General features: G+C 33.9%; 2 protein-coding genes across 5 annotated transcripts; one reads left to right on the top strand and one right to left on the bottom strand.

Annotated features, from left to right (window-relative positions):
• Positions 1 to 3,399: 3,399 nt before the first annotated feature.
• Positions 3,400 to 8,280, top strand: LOC143538309 (actin-related protein 7-like). Of its 3 annotated transcripts, none has more exons than XM_077031899.1 (8): positions 3,400 to 3,503; positions 3,923 to 4,015; positions 5,006 to 5,221; positions 5,319 to 5,460; positions 5,546 to 5,790; positions 6,769 to 6,952; positions 7,798 to 7,865; positions 7,977 to 8,280. In XM_077031899.1, exons 2-8 carry the CDS (start codon positions 3,938 to 3,940, stop codon positions 8,127 to 8,129), a joined length of 1,086 nt encoding a protein of 361 aa, XP_076888014.1. In that variant the 5' UTR covers positions 3,400 to 3,503; positions 3,923 to 3,937; the 3' UTR covers positions 8,130 to 8,280. The 3 variants fall into 3 exon arrangements, with proteins under 3 accessions (XP_076888014.1, XP_076888016.1, XP_076888015.1); XM_077031901.1 differs by having other exon boundaries at positions 3,402 to 3,513; positions 3,934 to 4,015; XM_077031900.1 differs by lacking the exon at positions 3,400 to 3,503 and adding an exon at positions 3,698 to 3,715.
• Positions 8,281 to 8,669: 389 nt separating this feature from the next.
• LOC143538308 (putative serine/threonine-protein kinase PIX13) lies at positions 8,670 to 11,712 on the bottom strand. 2 transcript variants are annotated; one of them, XM_077031898.1, is made up of 6 exons: positions 11,288 to 11,712; positions 10,866 to 11,188; positions 10,071 to 10,206; positions 9,845 to 9,978; positions 9,638 to 9,761; positions 8,670 to 9,312 (listed from the first exon to the last, which is right to left on the bottom strand). In XM_077031898.1, exons 1-6 carry the CDS (start codon positions 11,349 to 11,351, stop codon positions 8,891 to 8,893), a joined length of 1,203 nt encoding a protein of 400 aa, XP_076888013.1. In that variant the 5' UTR covers positions 11,352 to 11,712; the 3' UTR covers positions 8,670 to 8,890. The 2 variants fall into 2 exon arrangements, with proteins under 2 accessions (XP_076888013.1, XP_076888012.1); XM_077031897.1 differs by having other exon boundaries at positions 10,866 to 11,191; positions 11,288 to 11,709.
• Between the last annotated feature and the right edge of the window lie 5,592 nt (positions 11,713 to 17,304).

The raw sequence follows: 17,304 nt of genomic DNA, 5'->3' as shown, positions 1-17,304 counted from the left end.
CTTACACACTTTCATTTATGCTTTCATACTTTCATTCATACTTTCATACTTACTTACATTCATATCTTACATTATAAAGAGCATTACGCCCTACTTCCTCGAGTATTATTAGGGCCCGGTTCCCTCCTTCCTCGAGTATTATTAGGACCCGGTTCCATCCTTCCTCGAATATTAGTAGGGTTTGGTTCCCTAGTTCTCGAATATTAGTAGGGTTCGATTCCCTCCTTCCTCGAGTATTATTAGGGCCCGGTTCCCTCTTCGTAACCATACAACCATACATCATACCTCGAGTATTATTAGGGCCCGGTTCCCTCTTCATAACCATACAACCATACATCATACCTCGAGTATTATTAGGGCCCGGTTCCCTCTTCGTTACCATACAACCATACCTTTCTTTCTTTTATTAACTTTATCACATTCATACATATAAGCATACATAACATACATACATTATACATAGCATTACAACCTGACAGTACGTGCAATATCCGAAGATCGTTCATGTACCAACAAGCAATCATTCCTACATTTTACATCATCACATAAGGCATACACTTATCACTTAGGATAAGTGTATTAACAAACATATCGAGCATGCACACAACCCCGAAAACATAACAAGGGATGGGGCTAGAAACTCAACTGGATCCTGTTGCGTTCGCCGTTAATTGTTATCCCCTTCTTTAATTGAGCACGGCTAACTGTTAAATATATATTTTTGTTAATTAACCCTTTACTTGATTAAGTCGGTATTTTAGTTGACCAACATGTTTCTAAGTTGGGCTTGTTTGTTTAGTTTAGACAAGGGCTTAACAACTTATGGACTTTAATTTAGCCCAGGCCCAACTATCCAGTAAAGCACCTGGACCCGGCTGGGTTCAGGCCCAAATCCAACAGAAATGGGATGGCCGGGAACCCCAGGCAGAGAACCCTCGTATGACCGAGAACTCCCAGGTTTGACCGAGAACGCCCAGGTTTGACCGTGAACGCCCAGGTTTGAAGCTTTCAGCTTGATTTCTTATCTTAACACCCTTAACCCAGCCTCAGCTACCCATTTTGTTAATATTTCACAACCTTTTCTACCGTTCTTAATCATTTTGCACCCCATGATGGTACATCACCAAGATCTACCCCCTTTCAGGTGTAAAGTTTAAACCTTTACGGATTTAAAACGTTCCAAGCTAAATCTAGGGTCCCCTTCATGAACCATATCTAACCGAAGGTCCATTAAGTCCATTTAATCGTCAAGCTTGCAACTTTGTGGTTCGTTTAGCCCCCGATCTACTATAGGTTTAAGTTTCAAGACTAACTGTTCATAAAAGTGTAAACTTTAAGCTTAAAACATACCTTTAGAATTCTCTCCGAACCGTGTTTAGCTTGATACGTGATCTTGGACTGGTTAGCCTACTTGTATAATCGAAGATTCAATATTACAACGCTTGGTTTTGGGTTCGGATGGTGGCCGACGGCTATGGGAGGTGTATTTGGCTTAAGTGTGTGTTTTAAGGTGCGTAGGGAGAATAAGATGGATAAGATGGATGTAAATGGAAAGATTTAGGGTTTAAGGGGGTATTTATACTCCCTTAAGCCCATGGACCTAAGGCCTTTCCTTTTTAGTCCATGATTAATTCCATTTAATTAGCCTACTTATCTTTCCCTTTTACCATTTTACTATTTATTTATTAACTCAAGTAAACTTTTCCGTCATAACGAGTCAATATACCATATTATTATTATTCAAAATTTTGGAATGTTACAAATCCTCACCCAACATGCTCTTTAGAAACCTCACACTTTCGCGAGTCCGAGCTCTTTCTCTCATTTTATCTCTCCACTTTCTCTCTTTAGAGTTTTCCTTAAGGTGAAGTAATGACTAACGAGGATTAGGGTGGTGGTCAAAATGTTTATTAGGGTAGACCTCTAACTTTCCATAATAATATTCATAAATATCAATATTATAATATTATATCATAATAAACATCTTTATTGATTCCATTGAAACTCATATAATTTCGAATGTTACAAGCCTACCCTTCTTGCAAGAGGTTTCGTTCTCAAAACTTGTTACATATCAAATAACAATGGATACATCTCCTTTTTGAACTCCCTAAGTTGCTTCTAATCCCTTTTGATACTTCCATAGCACTCTAACATGTCTGATAGCTTGCGTAACTGCTTTTCCCTTTGGACGACGATGGCTACCGATTCTTCAACATTATTTAGTCTGTTACCCACTTCGGTGTTTCCCTACAGTACTTTGGTCACATCATTAGCTAGACACTTTCGTAAATGTTATACATGAAATGTAGGATGTATTTCATTTAGTTTCTCGTGTAGTTCTAGCATGTAAGCCACTTCTCCCACTTGAGCCAGTATCTTAAACAATCTAATACCTTGGAATTAACTTTTCTTTATTCCAAAACTAGATAATTCCCTACTAGGGAGATACTTTTACCATTACCTTTTCACTAATGGTGAACTCGATCGGTATGCCTTGCTTATCCACATACATTTTTGTCCATTTTGGGAAGCTTTCAATCAAGCCTTAACTTGGTCAAACTTCTCCGAAGTTGACTTCATAACCTTTAAACTCCCACATTCTTTTGTCTGATTTCATTCACCCAGACACACCAGAGTTCGACAACATCTTCCATAAATCATCTCAATGGGCATCTTTATGTTTGTGTGGTAGCTATTGTTGTAAAGAACTCGGCGAAAGATTAGTTGCCATCCCAACCACCGCCAAAGTCGACAACACAAACACAAAGCATATCCTCGAGGGTTTGGTTAGTCATTTCGGGTTGTCCATCGGTTTAAGGATGATATGTTGTGCTGATATTTAATCTCATAGCCCCTTCATAAATAAGTTCTATGTATCCAAACCGAACACGATTGACGACTGTACATCGTGTCGAGCCACCATCTCTTTGATGAACATTTTTGCCAACTTTGCCTATGCTAAAGTCTCACGTATAACCATAGGTGAACACTTTTCGTTAGATGGTCTACAATCACACATATAGTGTCTTTAAATTTTAGCTATACGAAATAGTCTAGTTATGAAGTTCATGGTGACATGTCCCACTTCCATTTCAGTATTTCAAGGGCTACATCATAAGTAAATCTTCCCATGGTTTTTAAACGACAATAAACTTTTTCTACGTTAATATCTTTTTAGATAATTACACATTAAAAAAACAAGCATTTTATTCTCGAGTACGACATTGTTATATTGTTTATATTATTATGAAATGCAAGCCCAATAACAAATAGTAATTGAGTCAATTGAGAAAACCAATCCACTAGAACATCACCTACTAACCAGGCCCAATAACGCTCACGACAAACAAACAAGGAGTGTGATGTGAATCTGGAACCCCAACCCCAAACCACTCTTCTCTCCGCGTTTACGTTCTTCTCTCTTCCGGCGAACCACCGTCGCCGTCTAAGCGGTGTAGCAATCTGAGGTTTCTATCTCCGGTGGACATTAATTTCTACTGGTTAGCTTCAGTTTCTATCTTCGTTTGTTTACTATACCTTTGTTGTTTCTGTTATTATAGTTATATATCTTAGTTTTTCGGTGATGGTAGTTATATAGATATTGCTTATTCCAATAGTTTAAAGTTATTTAGAGCGAGACGAGTCTGATTATAATTATAGTTAATATTGAGCTTCTGGAACTCTAATTTTGCCCTAATTTGGTAATTTTGGGGTAATTCTGTTCATTTCTCTATATAATATACTGTTTGCAGCTCGTTGTATTACTTTAACTCACTTTACTAAAGATGTTACATTGTTACTACAATTAGCTGAAATGGTAGACTAGTTACTGAAACACACAGTTGAATTTTAGAGTAATATTATTGATTTGTTCGTTCGATAAGCTGTTTCATCTTTTTATATATGTATTTTTTCATAGATAAACTAAAGAAAAATGGAGGCAGTGGTGATTGATGCTGGCTCTAAGCTCTTGAAAGCCGGTTTTGCAATTCCGGATCAAGCTCCTTCCATGGTAATGTTATGTTTCACAACTTTATACCGCTCTTTTAAGTTTAAATTGCGTACTGGCTGCTCTGTTAGGGCTGTTATAAAAGCTCGATGTTTGCTCGAAAAAAGCTTGTATCTAAACGATTCAGGTTGGTTTCTAAACAAGCCGATCCTGAGCCAGGTTGGCTTGTAGGCTCGTTTTGATTAACTTTCATACATTATTATATAAATAATAAAACCTTCAAAATCATGAGAAAATAAATTAAGTAATACATATAATATGCCACTTGATCTTTAAAAAATATTAAAAAAAACAAAAATAACACATATGATGCTATAAATTATCTTGTTTATACATTTTGTATCAGATGTATGTTAAAAATTATATTTTGTCTTTCACATATCAATGTATGTAAACATAAGTTAATGAGCCAGCTTGACAAGCCACGAGTTGGCTTGAGCTTTTAACGAGCCAAGCTTGGTTTTTCAGTTCGTTAATAAGCGAGCCAAGCTTGAGCTGGCTCATTTAAGTTTGAGCTCGAGCCAGGTTGGCTTGTAGGCTCGTTTTGATTAACTTTCATACATTATTATATAAATAATAAAACCTTCAAAATCATGAGAAAATAAATTAAGTAATACATATAATATGCCACTTGATCTTTAAAAAATATTAAAAAAAACAAAAATAACACATATGATGCTATAAATTATCTTGTTTATACATTTTGTATCAGATGTATGTTAAAAATTATATTTTGTCTTTCACATATCAATGTATGTAAACATAAGTTAATGAGCCAGCTTGACAAGCCACGAGTTGGCTTGAGCTTTTAACGAGCCAAGCTTGGTTTTTCAGTTCGTTAATAAGCGAGCCAAGCTTGAGCTGGCTCATTTAAGTTTGAGCTCGAGCCCGAGCTCGCCCTGGCTCAGCCGTAGCTCTGTAATATGTTTTAAATGTTTTTTTTGATGTAATTTGTTGTATTCAGTTGTGTAACATGTTTGATATATGAATCAGATGATTCCAACTCAAATGAAAATCATGAATGAAGATGGTTCGTTGCCCGATTCTCCATCACAGCAGGCTAACAATGTTGACCCAGTGGTCCGAGGTTTTATTAAAGATTGGGACGCTATGGAGGATCTACTGCATCATGTTCTTTACAATGGTTTAGGGTGGGAAATTGGCAATGAGGGACAAATCTTATTTGCAGATCCGCTTTTAACCCCCAAGGTTTGTCAAACCTTTCAATCTCCATTTATATGTCAAAGCTTTTTGTTAAGCTACTTTTTTACCTTTCAAGCTCAATCAAGTTTGTGTTTTCTCATAGGCTGTTAGAGAACAGCTGGTGCAGATGATGTTTGAAACATTTAACGTATCAGGCTTCTATGCTTCGGAGCAAGCAGTATTATCATTGTATGCAGTAGGACGTATTTCAGGGTGTACGGTTGATATTGGCCATGGAAAAATAGGTATATAAGTTTTAGCATACCAGCTCATAAGTATATATAAACTTATAAAGTTTACTTTACTGATTGTTTTTGGGTGCTATTTCAGATATTGCTCCAGTAATTGAAGGTGCGGTTCAACATGTAGCATCTAAAAGATTAGAAATTGGTGGTGTTGATTTAACAAACTTGTTTGCACAAGAGCTTGCAAAGTCAAATCCACTGGTCAAACTTGATATTTCAGAAGTTGAGAAGTTAAAAGAGCAGTATGCATACTGTGCTGAAGATGATATAGCTTATGACAAAACCCTACAATCATGCCCTGAGGAGAAGCATACCTTGCCAGATGGCCAGGTGGTCCCGTAACTCGTTAATCTTTTTTTCTCATGAGTGCGTATGTATGCATGTTTATCTGATAATGCTTTGGGTTAGTCTTGTAAACAAACTGAATGAACATGAACGGAGCATGTTCGCGTTTGTCGTTCAACTTTAATTGAACAAACGATTGAACACAAACAATTTTCCACAAATGAGGTTTTCTTCTTCGTATTCGTTCGTTAAGAAAATGTAGGTGCTCATGTTTGTTTATGTTCGTTCGTTAACAGTATAAACGAATGGTTCAATAACGTAAATGAACAAATGTAACCAAACATTCATGAATGAACATAACTGAGCTAAAACCAATTAAACGTAAATGTAAACAACAATGTGCTGCGCTAAAAAGTTACTAAAGCTAGACTAGATTGTAAAATATGAAATGAATATATTAACGACCTTAAACGAATTTAAATAAATGTAAACTAACAAACATAGATGACCATAAACGACAGAACATCAACTGACACAAATGAACGAACATAAACGTTTATGTTCGATTGTTTTAACTAAGGGTGTGTTTGGGATTCCTTATTTAAGTTTAAAAGGACTTTATGTGAAAAGGAATTATAAACTTATGACTTTTTGAAAAGGAGTTTGTATAAAAGTGTTTGGATTAACTTATGTTAATAAGTTGTTTTTTAAGGAGTGTTTGGGAATATTATACCTTTTAAGTTAATAAGTTAGAGAATCATAACTTTTCAAAACCCTCTTATTTTGCCTTGGCCATAAGTTAAAAACCATAAGTCCTTATGGTTTGCCAAACACCTTTTACACATTATTAACTTTTCAAAAAGTTTATAAGTTATAAGTTGGTGGAAATAAGGAGTCCCAAACACCCCCTAAATTAAAAAAAGAATTGTTCGTGTTTTTTTTGTTTACTAAAAAAGTAAACATATATGAACTTTTCGCTGAACTGTTCACGAACCGTTTGACTGAAAGTCCAGTTTGTTTCAGGTGATTTCTATTAAAAGAGAAAGGTATACAGTTGGTGAGGCTTTGTTTCAACCATCTATATTGGGCCTAGAGGCCCATGGGCTTGTTGAACAGCTTGTTCGGATCATTTCAACCGTGTCATCTGAGAATCATCGTCAGTTGTTGGAGAACACAGTTCTCTGTGGCGGAACAGTTTCCATGCCAGGTAATTTTTTTTTCTTTTTCCTTTTTTTTTGACTTTTCTATATTTTATCTAACCAGTAGTTCTGGTGCGTTTGCATATTTTGTTAACTATACTATTGACAATTTACAAAAGTTTTTAAAATGCACACAAACCCATGAAAAATTTGACGTTGTATATGCATACAGCAAAATATTCATGTTGACACGTTAATTAGAATGGCGAAAAGGGTACACGGCATCACTATACAAAAAAGATGTAAATCGTGATGCAGTTTTGATGGTGTGTGCGTTTGTGCTTCGAGCCCTTGTAAGTTTTAAATTACCATTAACAACACCGTTTGAACAAAATTTATATCGATACGATGATACAAATAAGCGCGTTTCAAAGGCATACTCGGAACTTACAAACATTGTAAGAGAAATTAACTGTTAGTGGTCCATGTGGCATAGGTTAGAAAAAAGAATAAAAGTAAAATAAGTTGAGGGTCTAAATGGTAAGTAGAGGAGGGGGGGTTGTAACTTGGAAAAACCCATGCTTAAAGCAATTGTAAGAACTAAGAAGTGACTTGTGTTTTTCACTCACATTCATAGTTTGCCTTTTAATATATATATATATATAATATAATATAATATAATATCGAGGTGGAAAATTTGACCTGCTTATAAACTGGTCATTTGGGTCATCTTATCTTTCTGACGGGTCAAATGGGTAAAAAGTTTAACATATTAGCTAAAAAGGAAGCCATACATGTTGATACTTGCCCAATATGTTTTTCTAAACTACAATATACTAAAGTGCAGTGTTCAGAAGGCTAGATTTATTGCACTAATATATACTTTTTGACCCGTTAACTGGCTGCACTGTAGGTTTTGAAGATAGGTTTCAGAAGGAAGCTAGTCTTTGTTCATCTGCCATACGTCCTTCTTTAGTAAAGGTAATGACACATAATTTTTCATTAAAATCGGGGGGAAATGCGAAAAATACGCGACACACATAAATGTGATTATAATTTTTATTTTATAAATAATATTATGAGGGATTGCAGGCACCAGAATACATGCCAGAGGACTTATCCATGTATTCCGCATGGGTGGGAGGTGCGATACTTGCGAAGGTTGTGTTTCCTCAAAATCAACATATAACCAAGGGAGATTATGATGAATCTGGACCGTCTGTTGTGCATCGCAAATGTTTCTGAGATTGTGTGTTGTGTAACCGCATATCTATCCTACTTGTTAGTTGATTATTAGGTTGAACGTAGTATATGACAATGTTAATGACTGAGCCCTATCTTTTGTAGCATGATTTATTTAATTTCGTTTGCTTCATTGATTTCTTTTTCTCGTCAAGTGGTTATAGTTTTAGGTTTAGTATTCTTTGTGCCAATCGAAACTGCTAAATATATGGGGATGCAAACGGGCCATGACAAGCTTGAGGTTTACTTGTTGGCTTTAGGCTCGGTAAAATGTCTCAATGTTTTTTAGTGATGTAAACTTGGGCTAGATATAAAATATCTCGAATAGCTCAACAATATTCACTAGCAGCATCTGTGAAGGCGGCAAGAGAAGGCTGTGGTGGAGGAGGGGCGGTGGAGGTGGTGCTGTTGGTGATGTATATGCAGTTTGCAAGGTCATAAGAATGATCTATTTTGAACTCAAATTTTAATCACAAGAAGTACATAAAACTACAAGAGTTCAATAGTATATGAAATATAAGCTTGAGGACTGAGGAGGCAGTGTAATGAATACAAACTATATTCACGTATTGAATTATTCTACAAATAAATATACATAATCAATAAATCAAACAACATATTTCACCTTCCGCAACGTTTAGGGAGCTGCTACCTCTAAAGGGGCTATATCGCTGAGTCTCTTTGGCAAACTGATTTAAACCATTTTCAGGTTGGTTTCAATGCTACTTTAAAATGGTTCGTTGATCTTTTTGGTCAATACGATCTCACCGACCAACCTTCCTATGGAGTGGAGATTGGTGGGCTGATTGATAATGTCGACGAACGTGACTGGGGCCTGTTTGATGGGTTGTATGGACCTTAGCCTCCTTCGGTTTTGTTTCAATAGCACTGATGGCTTGTAAACTCAACACAACTTCTTCCATTGAAGGTCGATTTTTCGGGTCTTGTTCTAGACAACGTAAGATGAGCTCCGCCACTTTACGTGCACCTTTTGAAGGGTAATCGTTTTCAAGCCCCGGGTCCATTATTTTTCGCAGTTTCTTTCGGTCGGGCAATGCAGGTCGAGCCCACTCCACCAAATTATGCTGTGAGCCTGGCCTATTAGTGTCAACCACACGTAGACCTGTTATTATTTCTAGCAATACCACTCCAAAGCCATAGACGTCACTCTTGACATATAAATGACCTGCATTTAAACCATAACTTTTCCAATGACTTCTTTGGACGAAGACTTAATTTATATTAGAGACGGTAAAAAACACCTGACTTTGATAGGGAAACTCGAAACCCAGAACATTTAGGACGGACAATGGAACAAGTTTTCAGATATGGGATTGGTTACCCTAGTACCCTACTATTAGTTACCCTTAACATAACCACACGTGCACATTACATGATTTAGACCGTTCACCCTGATGTTAGGAAATACCAACTTATAGAGACGTGTGGTATTATGTAATATATAGTTGTCTAGTCTATACATAAATTTGAAACAAGAGTGGATAACTAACCGGTGGCTATGTATTCTGGAGCCGCATAACCGTATGTGCCTGCAACGCGAGTTGAGACATGAGAAGCGCCATTGGCGGGACCCAACTTAGCGAGTCCAAAATCAGAGAGCTTCGCATTAAAATCCTGAAGAAAAGAAAATAAATTAAATCATAAATAATTTCTAAGTTAAATTGAACTAATTTATAAAGTTTATAGCATATACATACCGTGTCTAACAAAATATTTGCGGACTTAAAATCCCTATAAATTACAGTATTTTCTGTAGTATGCAAAAATGCGAGCCCTTGTGCTGCTCCAGTGGCTATTTTAATCCTCGTGGACCATGGAATTGGTTCCCGACCTATTGCGATATCAAATATATATAAATTAAATTGCTTTAATACTAATTTAATATTTAAAAAATACTAATTGGTATGAATATAAAGTAATTACTTTTAAAAAGATGATTTTCAAGACTGCCCTTTTGCATATATTCATACACAAGAAGAAATTCTCTGTCTTCTGAGCAATATCCCACTAGTTTAACAAGATTTGGATGGCTGATTTTTCCCAAAAAATTCACTTCTGCCTGCATTAAAAACAATTAGAACTAATTAAAAAAAATATTATTATGAATAGTTGAGCATTTAATTTCATAATTTATTTAAAAATAAGTAAATATCATTGGAGATGAATTGATGTATACATGTATTTTGAAGATGTCAAACCAAACTTTGCTATCCCAAATGTCTAAAGTCTAAACTTTGAGAAAAAAATTGGGGAGACACTCTTTGACCAAAAACTAATTCCAAAATATATACCAACATTACAATATTAATTAATAAGAAGGACCCAATGAAAATACATATTAATTTGAAAAATGACATGTGAATGTGGGGTTACATTTTTCTACTTGTAATATTTATAAGTCTCTTCAATAGCACTTTCCTAAAGACAAAAAAAACATTCTATATGAACTTGTACATTATCTAACTTTAATTGTACTAATTGGATTTAGAAGTTTCAACAAAAATAAACTAATGAGACATTAGTATATTGGTTAAAAGTTATGCTATACAAATATATATTTCTACAGCTTGACTTATTGCAAATGCAATTAATCATCGTGCACGTCACGCATATTTGACATGCAACAATACATATATAACATTAATAATGAATATTTACTATGGGTTAGGTAATTCATATAATAATCAGGAAGACAAAGCAAAATTGGAAGAAACAAACCTGCCATTCTTTGAGACCTTGAGCGCTGTCCGTATTTGATTTCTTGACGGCAACAGCGATGCCCATACCGGGCTTGGACGGCGCGTAGGTTTCGCCGTCCACCCATCCCTTGAAAACCCTCCCAAAACCACCTTCTCCAAGCATGGTATCTGGCCGAAAATTCTTTGTGGCGCTTCGAAGATCAGAATATGTGAAACACTTTAAATTTGGTGTAACTATTCTCTCAGCCGTCCTCGGCTTCGCTTCTTTGCCGCCACCTTCGACATCCGTGGATGGCTGTTTTTGGATCATGGGTTCTTTCTTTATGTCATCACTAACAAAAACTGCTGAAAAAATATATTAAAAAAAGGTGAAATTTAATAAAAGTATAAAGAAATAAAAAAAAGGTAATAGTTAAAGAAAATATTAAAGAAATAAAATACCTGGGGTCTGAATTTGATTGGTGGTTGAAAGATTATTGACAGGTTTTGGAAAGCAGCATCCCATATTATCTCTTTGTATATCTCACTGACACACACACAGTTAGTGAGTTAGGTTTTGATCATTTAAGGATTCAGAAATATATATTGCCTTTTTTAAGGAAAAAAAATGGTGTTTCTTGGAAAGTGGAGAGGAAAGGAATGGAAATGGGATGGGATGAGATGGTGAGTGCCTGAGTGGTGACCAATATGAAGTTTTCTATATGAATATATGGTGAGTATAATATTATTATATTGCAAGATGAAGAAATTAAGAGACTTCGCTCTTATGACTTTTTCTTGGTTTGAAACATGACCTCTAATGTTCTTTTATTTCGAAGACTTTTTGTGGATAAGTTGTGACACCCTTCATTTCTATAATGATACAAGTACCCCCTCCCCCTTTAAATGGAGTTATGCTTTTCATAGCTAATATAAACTACTATCAAACCCTATGTGCGTGTTTTAAAGCATAAAATTAATATAGTGAAAAAAGTTAATGTTATTGAAGTTTTATTAAATAAGATTAAAACCTTTACGTAAACTCACCCCTCACGTAGTCACGTTGCGGTGAGGGTGTTGGAGCGTGGAAAAATGTTCATGTCGAACATACGTACAACTTTAACGTACAATTTGTACATATGTTCTTAGATTACTACTTATACATTAGTATGTACCCGAAACTTCGTTGTGAACAAAACTTACAATACTAAAACATAGATAAAATTATGTCGTAACCGCAATATAGAATTTTATAAAATGTCATATCTTAAAAGTTATAATAAAAAAACTTATGAGTCTGAGATTTGAAAAAGTCTAGGTTTAAATGTAACATTAAACCATTGCATTAAATACTTGTAAGTTATGCATCAAAATTTGTAAACAATAAACAACATAGTTTTTAAACACGAGCATACATTCTTTGCTAATTGTGATATATACTATAAACATGTTCGTGCTATGTGGCATGAACATGCACCGGTAATCACATAAAAATACAACAATATAACACACCAATTAAAAATAATACATTATTCGTTTAATTTTAGATTTTTAAAACTTGAGAAAAGATTTATTTATTTTTTTGAGAGAGGGTGTGTGTGGGTGGGTGTGGGGGGGGGGGGAGGATTGTAAGTAAAACTTAAGTAAAGATCGATAAGGGGGCAGAATTATAAGTTATTAATTTGTCTAAATAACATATATAACGTATATTTCCTCTTAATTTCTTAAAAGACATGCCACGTACAAGTACCATTAGAAATAACATGTGTATCTTTTAAAATACCTATTGAAATGCTTTATATATGGTGTAGATGCATGAAGGCAAGTTAATTAGTTGCTCAGAAGCCAAGACAACTATTCAAACAAATGGTTGTGTTAGTTTTATTTGATCTCTTATTTTTATTTTTGAACTTTCAAAAGCTTTTACCAAATGAATCCAATAAAAGAAATAAAAGGCACACTAGATTTCTAATTTTCTTAGATTTAGTGATTAGTTGTTTACTACTAGCTAGTTTAGTAATTGAAAAATCAGGAAATGTTGTGAATGAATCAATTTGCATCTTTTGTTCAAGACTTCTAAGGATAAAGTACCATTTGATGTCTCACTAGTATTTGTTGTTAATACACGCACGTATTATTGTGGTATGGTTGTTAGTTTATATTATTGTTTAAAGTTGTGTTATACTTCTGGAAGTTTGCTATAAATTAATGTAAGTTTTTGTCTCGGCCCTTTATATATGAGCTAAAATGTCCTAAACCGTTTACCGTTCTAATTAACATGACTCATTTGCTCATATTAGAGAAAAATCCTAGATGCACTACAGTATGTGTGTGACTGTGTATAAATTATTGTTGAGTGAGAAATAGGCAAGAAGATTGAGTTTTTCCATAGTGACACTAGTTTTTCCATAATTCCATGTTCATCTTGGAAAATATAGAGTAAAAGGTTAATTCAAATAAAAAGCAGATATATTTTTTCATTATATATATTTTTTAAATCACAACTCACACTCTTTTTCTTAATAATGATAGAACTTGAACCCACAATCCCTTAAAAAAACAAAATCTTATTCAATTTCTTAACACCGTTTAATACCCTATGAATTTTTTCAATTATATATTTGACCGAAGCAACTTATGATTTTTGTATGAGTCAAAGTTTGACTATTCTACAACAATGTCAAATTCTACTATTTAATATCTTAAAACCGAGTCTTCGAATGAAAACTAAGTCGTGTTGGACTAGTGCAAAATCTACACAAATAATAATAATTGCATCACACCACTATCAGTTTAGATAACTAAATTGATCGATCAAAGCATCCAAGCTGTTAGATGACCGGAATTTTGATAAATCGGTTTATTTAATGGTTAGGCTAAATGTTCCCTCACCTCTATTTATCATACCTCATCTCATATACTTTCAATTTCTTTAATAATTTTATTTGACATATTACCTCTCTATTATTTTTTTGTTTTGTAGTTTCCTTTAAAATATTAAATTATAAATTAAAGTTTTTATTTTTATTTAAAGAATAAAAATGTTTTTAAAACTAAATGAAAAATATTAATTATATAAAAATATAAAAATATAAAAATGCTTTAGTTAAAAAAATTAAAAATCACTTTAATTATTTTTCTCTAGATAGTTTCTTTGTTTTTTGTATAAAATATATTTAAGAATAATGGTATAATATCTTTATAAAAACGATAAAAAAAAGTATTGTATATATTTTTATATTTTTTCTTATCATATGCCTTTTTCCGCACATAAAAAAATCAAAAACAATTTGACTTTTTTTGTTAGATTCATGTGCATGAGATTAATAACACCTGAAAACATAACCAAACTTGTTGATCAAGTAGTATATTACTTAATATTTTTTTATCTATTAAAATCTATAACAACTTTATTTTAGTGTAAACTATCTCTATAGTTAGTTAAAAAAACACTTTCTAAAGAAATTAAAAGGAAAAAAAACGTTTTAAAGAAGAAAAAAGCGTTTTTGGTTGTTTTAAAATAATGAAAAAACACTTTATAATATATACATAAGAAAAACTTTCTTTAATAAGGTAGGGGAAAACATTTTTAAACTAATGATAGCAAGATATAACAAAATGGCAGGGGAGATGGGTATATTTATCAACACACTTATTTATTAGTAGGTCCAATTAGAGGGTCCGATTGAAATATTCTATCAAAATTTTGACTTGTACCGGTTTAAAATGGGCAATTTTGTGTAATACGAATCGTGTGGATCGAGCCATCTTGGGTCCACAAAACCTTCGATCACTTGCTGCCACAGTTAATGACTATTTATACAACTAAAAAACAAGTAGACACAAATTCCACTAATGTTCCATTTGTTTTAATCCAATTATTTGAAATTCGTCGTTTCGGTAGAGTAAATGATACTATATGAAGTGAGTTTGACTATCGATTCATTAGTAAAAAACCGTCTCCGACTTTTGAATTGTCGAAGCAAGAACTTTATGTGAGAGTCGAAGCACCAAAGGGAGAATTGGGAATTTTTCTGATAAGAGATATTCAAGTGATTGATTTTAAGTTCCATCCATGAAAAAAAATGTATCTAGGTTTGGTTAGATCAGGGGTTTTCTCACATATTTTGAGTTTCACTGTAAGGGTGGAATGGAGATGATCGGGTGGCCGGATCAAATGATCCAAGTGGCCGTTCAACAAAAAAAACTATTTGTTTAATGGTTTAACCGTATTCATTTGATCATGTTAGTTAAACACTTAAGTGAATGCGAGTCTTGATCTATTTGTTTGAGAGTTTGCTAAATTGAGTTTGATCACTTTTTGTTTGTATTTTGAAACTCAAAAGCATATTTGTAGAAGTATAATGGACTAGTTCACCACATTAATACTTCTGAGCCAGTTTAACCAAATCATCAATTTTCAATTAAGCCTTTTGTATTTTGATCCAAAGCACATAGTGATTATAATATATGATCAAAATATGTTAAAACTTAGATTTCCATTAATTTATTTAGTATAAAGTCCACCTAAATTCCTAAACCCTATTGAAAAACAACCCTTGTGTAGAAAGTTGCCCATAGGATTCTTAGGATTAAAATTGATTCTTTGATTTGGATTAGATAAGAATTACTTTGACCTTATTTACAAACCGACCGACTTAACACCAAAGTTATATATTTGCATTTTTAAACAGTGTTGTAAAAGTCGGATTCTAAGGCCTTGAAATCGGCGATTTCAAGGTCCTCGGACGTCAACCTTGTCGTATTTTCCCAACTCGGCCACCATTACTCGCCAAGGTCCAACTCGGTCAAAAGTCGGAGTACTCGGCCTCCAAGGTCAACTCGGCCACCATTTTTTTAGTAAAAGTTTAAAAACAACAACAAAACAAGAATTTTTTGAATTGTGTTTTTTTTTCATATGAATTATGCTTATTTTTACGTGAAGCATATTTGTCTTAACATATATATAATATCCAATAGTTGTTTTATGTTATATTTATCATATGCGAGTACAAGCCGGGTACTCCCCCGATTACTCCTAGTACTCCTTATAAGAGGTCGGCTGCCTAACGAGTTTTACAACACTACTTTTAAATAATTAAATCCTAGATAAAAATTTATAATATTTATCAAATCAATGAAATAATAAAACGGAACACATGTTAGAATGAGAATTACTAGTTTACTACAACTACCGATGCCATAGTCACCACCTAAAGTCAACGTTGACCAAGAATTTAACAAAAGTCAAAGTTAGATGGAGGGTCAATATCGGATGTCAATGTCAGGAGATTATGATAGGCTAACTTGTTTTACAATTCATCCATGGGCCATATACAAGCTTTTATTTAGAAAGAGAGATGAACTATTTACCATTCGGGATGGAGTTTATATGATGCTAGAAATTGTGAAGTGTAAAGGCGTTGATCTTTGGCATCCGTGGCTTATGAGCGTTTTGGGCATGCAGGTTACGATAAGCTCAACCTTTTAATGGAAAAACGGTAGTTTTTGTTGTATGATTATGTGTTTCTAGATGATTAATTCGAACAAATATTCAAACTTGTGATCTTGATTCAATCTTCTTGAATAATAAGCAACCTGGATTAATCTCTGAATCGTTTGAGAACTTTCTGATAAACCTATTTCGCAGGTTACACGCGAATGATTTATCAAATAAGATAGAGATTTTCTCATTACTGGAATTGAATTGGATTTGTATGTTGTTGTGAATGCTTTCAAGAACAGAATGATAACCGTTATTATGTTCTCTATACGATCGATCGAGAGATCGTTCCATATATGCCCTCCATCGTATTAATTAAGATTAATGTCATGGGTTCTACTCAAAAAACCAATTAATTATTAGCCCACCACATATAATGTATTAAGGCCAAGTTTTATTTCAATAACAAAGTCTTAATAACAAAACTCAAAATAACATCTAGAATTAAATCGAGACCGCACTCCCGTATTACCCAACTCGTTTAATCTCTAATGTTATTTACTCGATCGAGAAGTTAACCCAATATACTAAAACACACATTGATAACACTAAAATTACCGACAATTTGGTCCAGCAACGTACAAAGTCGTGGCACCTCTCGGATTGATGCATACATGTCTTTGTACAACACAACAAAAATCGCTTAGTGGAATGGAATATAGGATTACCTTTATCGATGACTTCTCGATATTGGTATAGGTGTTCTTCATGAAGGAGAAGTACGTAAGATCTAGCCACGTTCAAAGAATTTCGAACCAAAGTCGAAGGGACTATGATACGGATCCCCCATTATGCACAACTATTTTTTTTTGAAAGATCAACAAAGCTTTATATATAACTAGCCAGAGGCTAGAAAGATACAATCACCAAATTTTACAATCAACCCCAAAATAAACACCAAAATAAACACCTACATAGCCAAAAAACAAGTAAATAATAAAGCACCCAGCAACAAGAATCACACTTCCAGGCCCGT

Source organism: Bidens hawaiensis, unplaced genomic scaffold (genome assembly GCF_021521415.1).
Source record: "Bidens hawaiensis isolate Kalapana, Puna unplaced genomic scaffold, B.hawaiensis_p1.1 tig00011542_1, whole genome shotgun sequence".
Lineage (NCBI taxonomy): Eukaryota > Viridiplantae > Streptophyta > Magnoliopsida > Asterales > Asteraceae > Bidens > Bidens hawaiensis.
The sequence above is the reverse complement of the archived record's forward strand: the minus strand, read 5'-3'. Positions and strand labels throughout refer to the sequence as shown.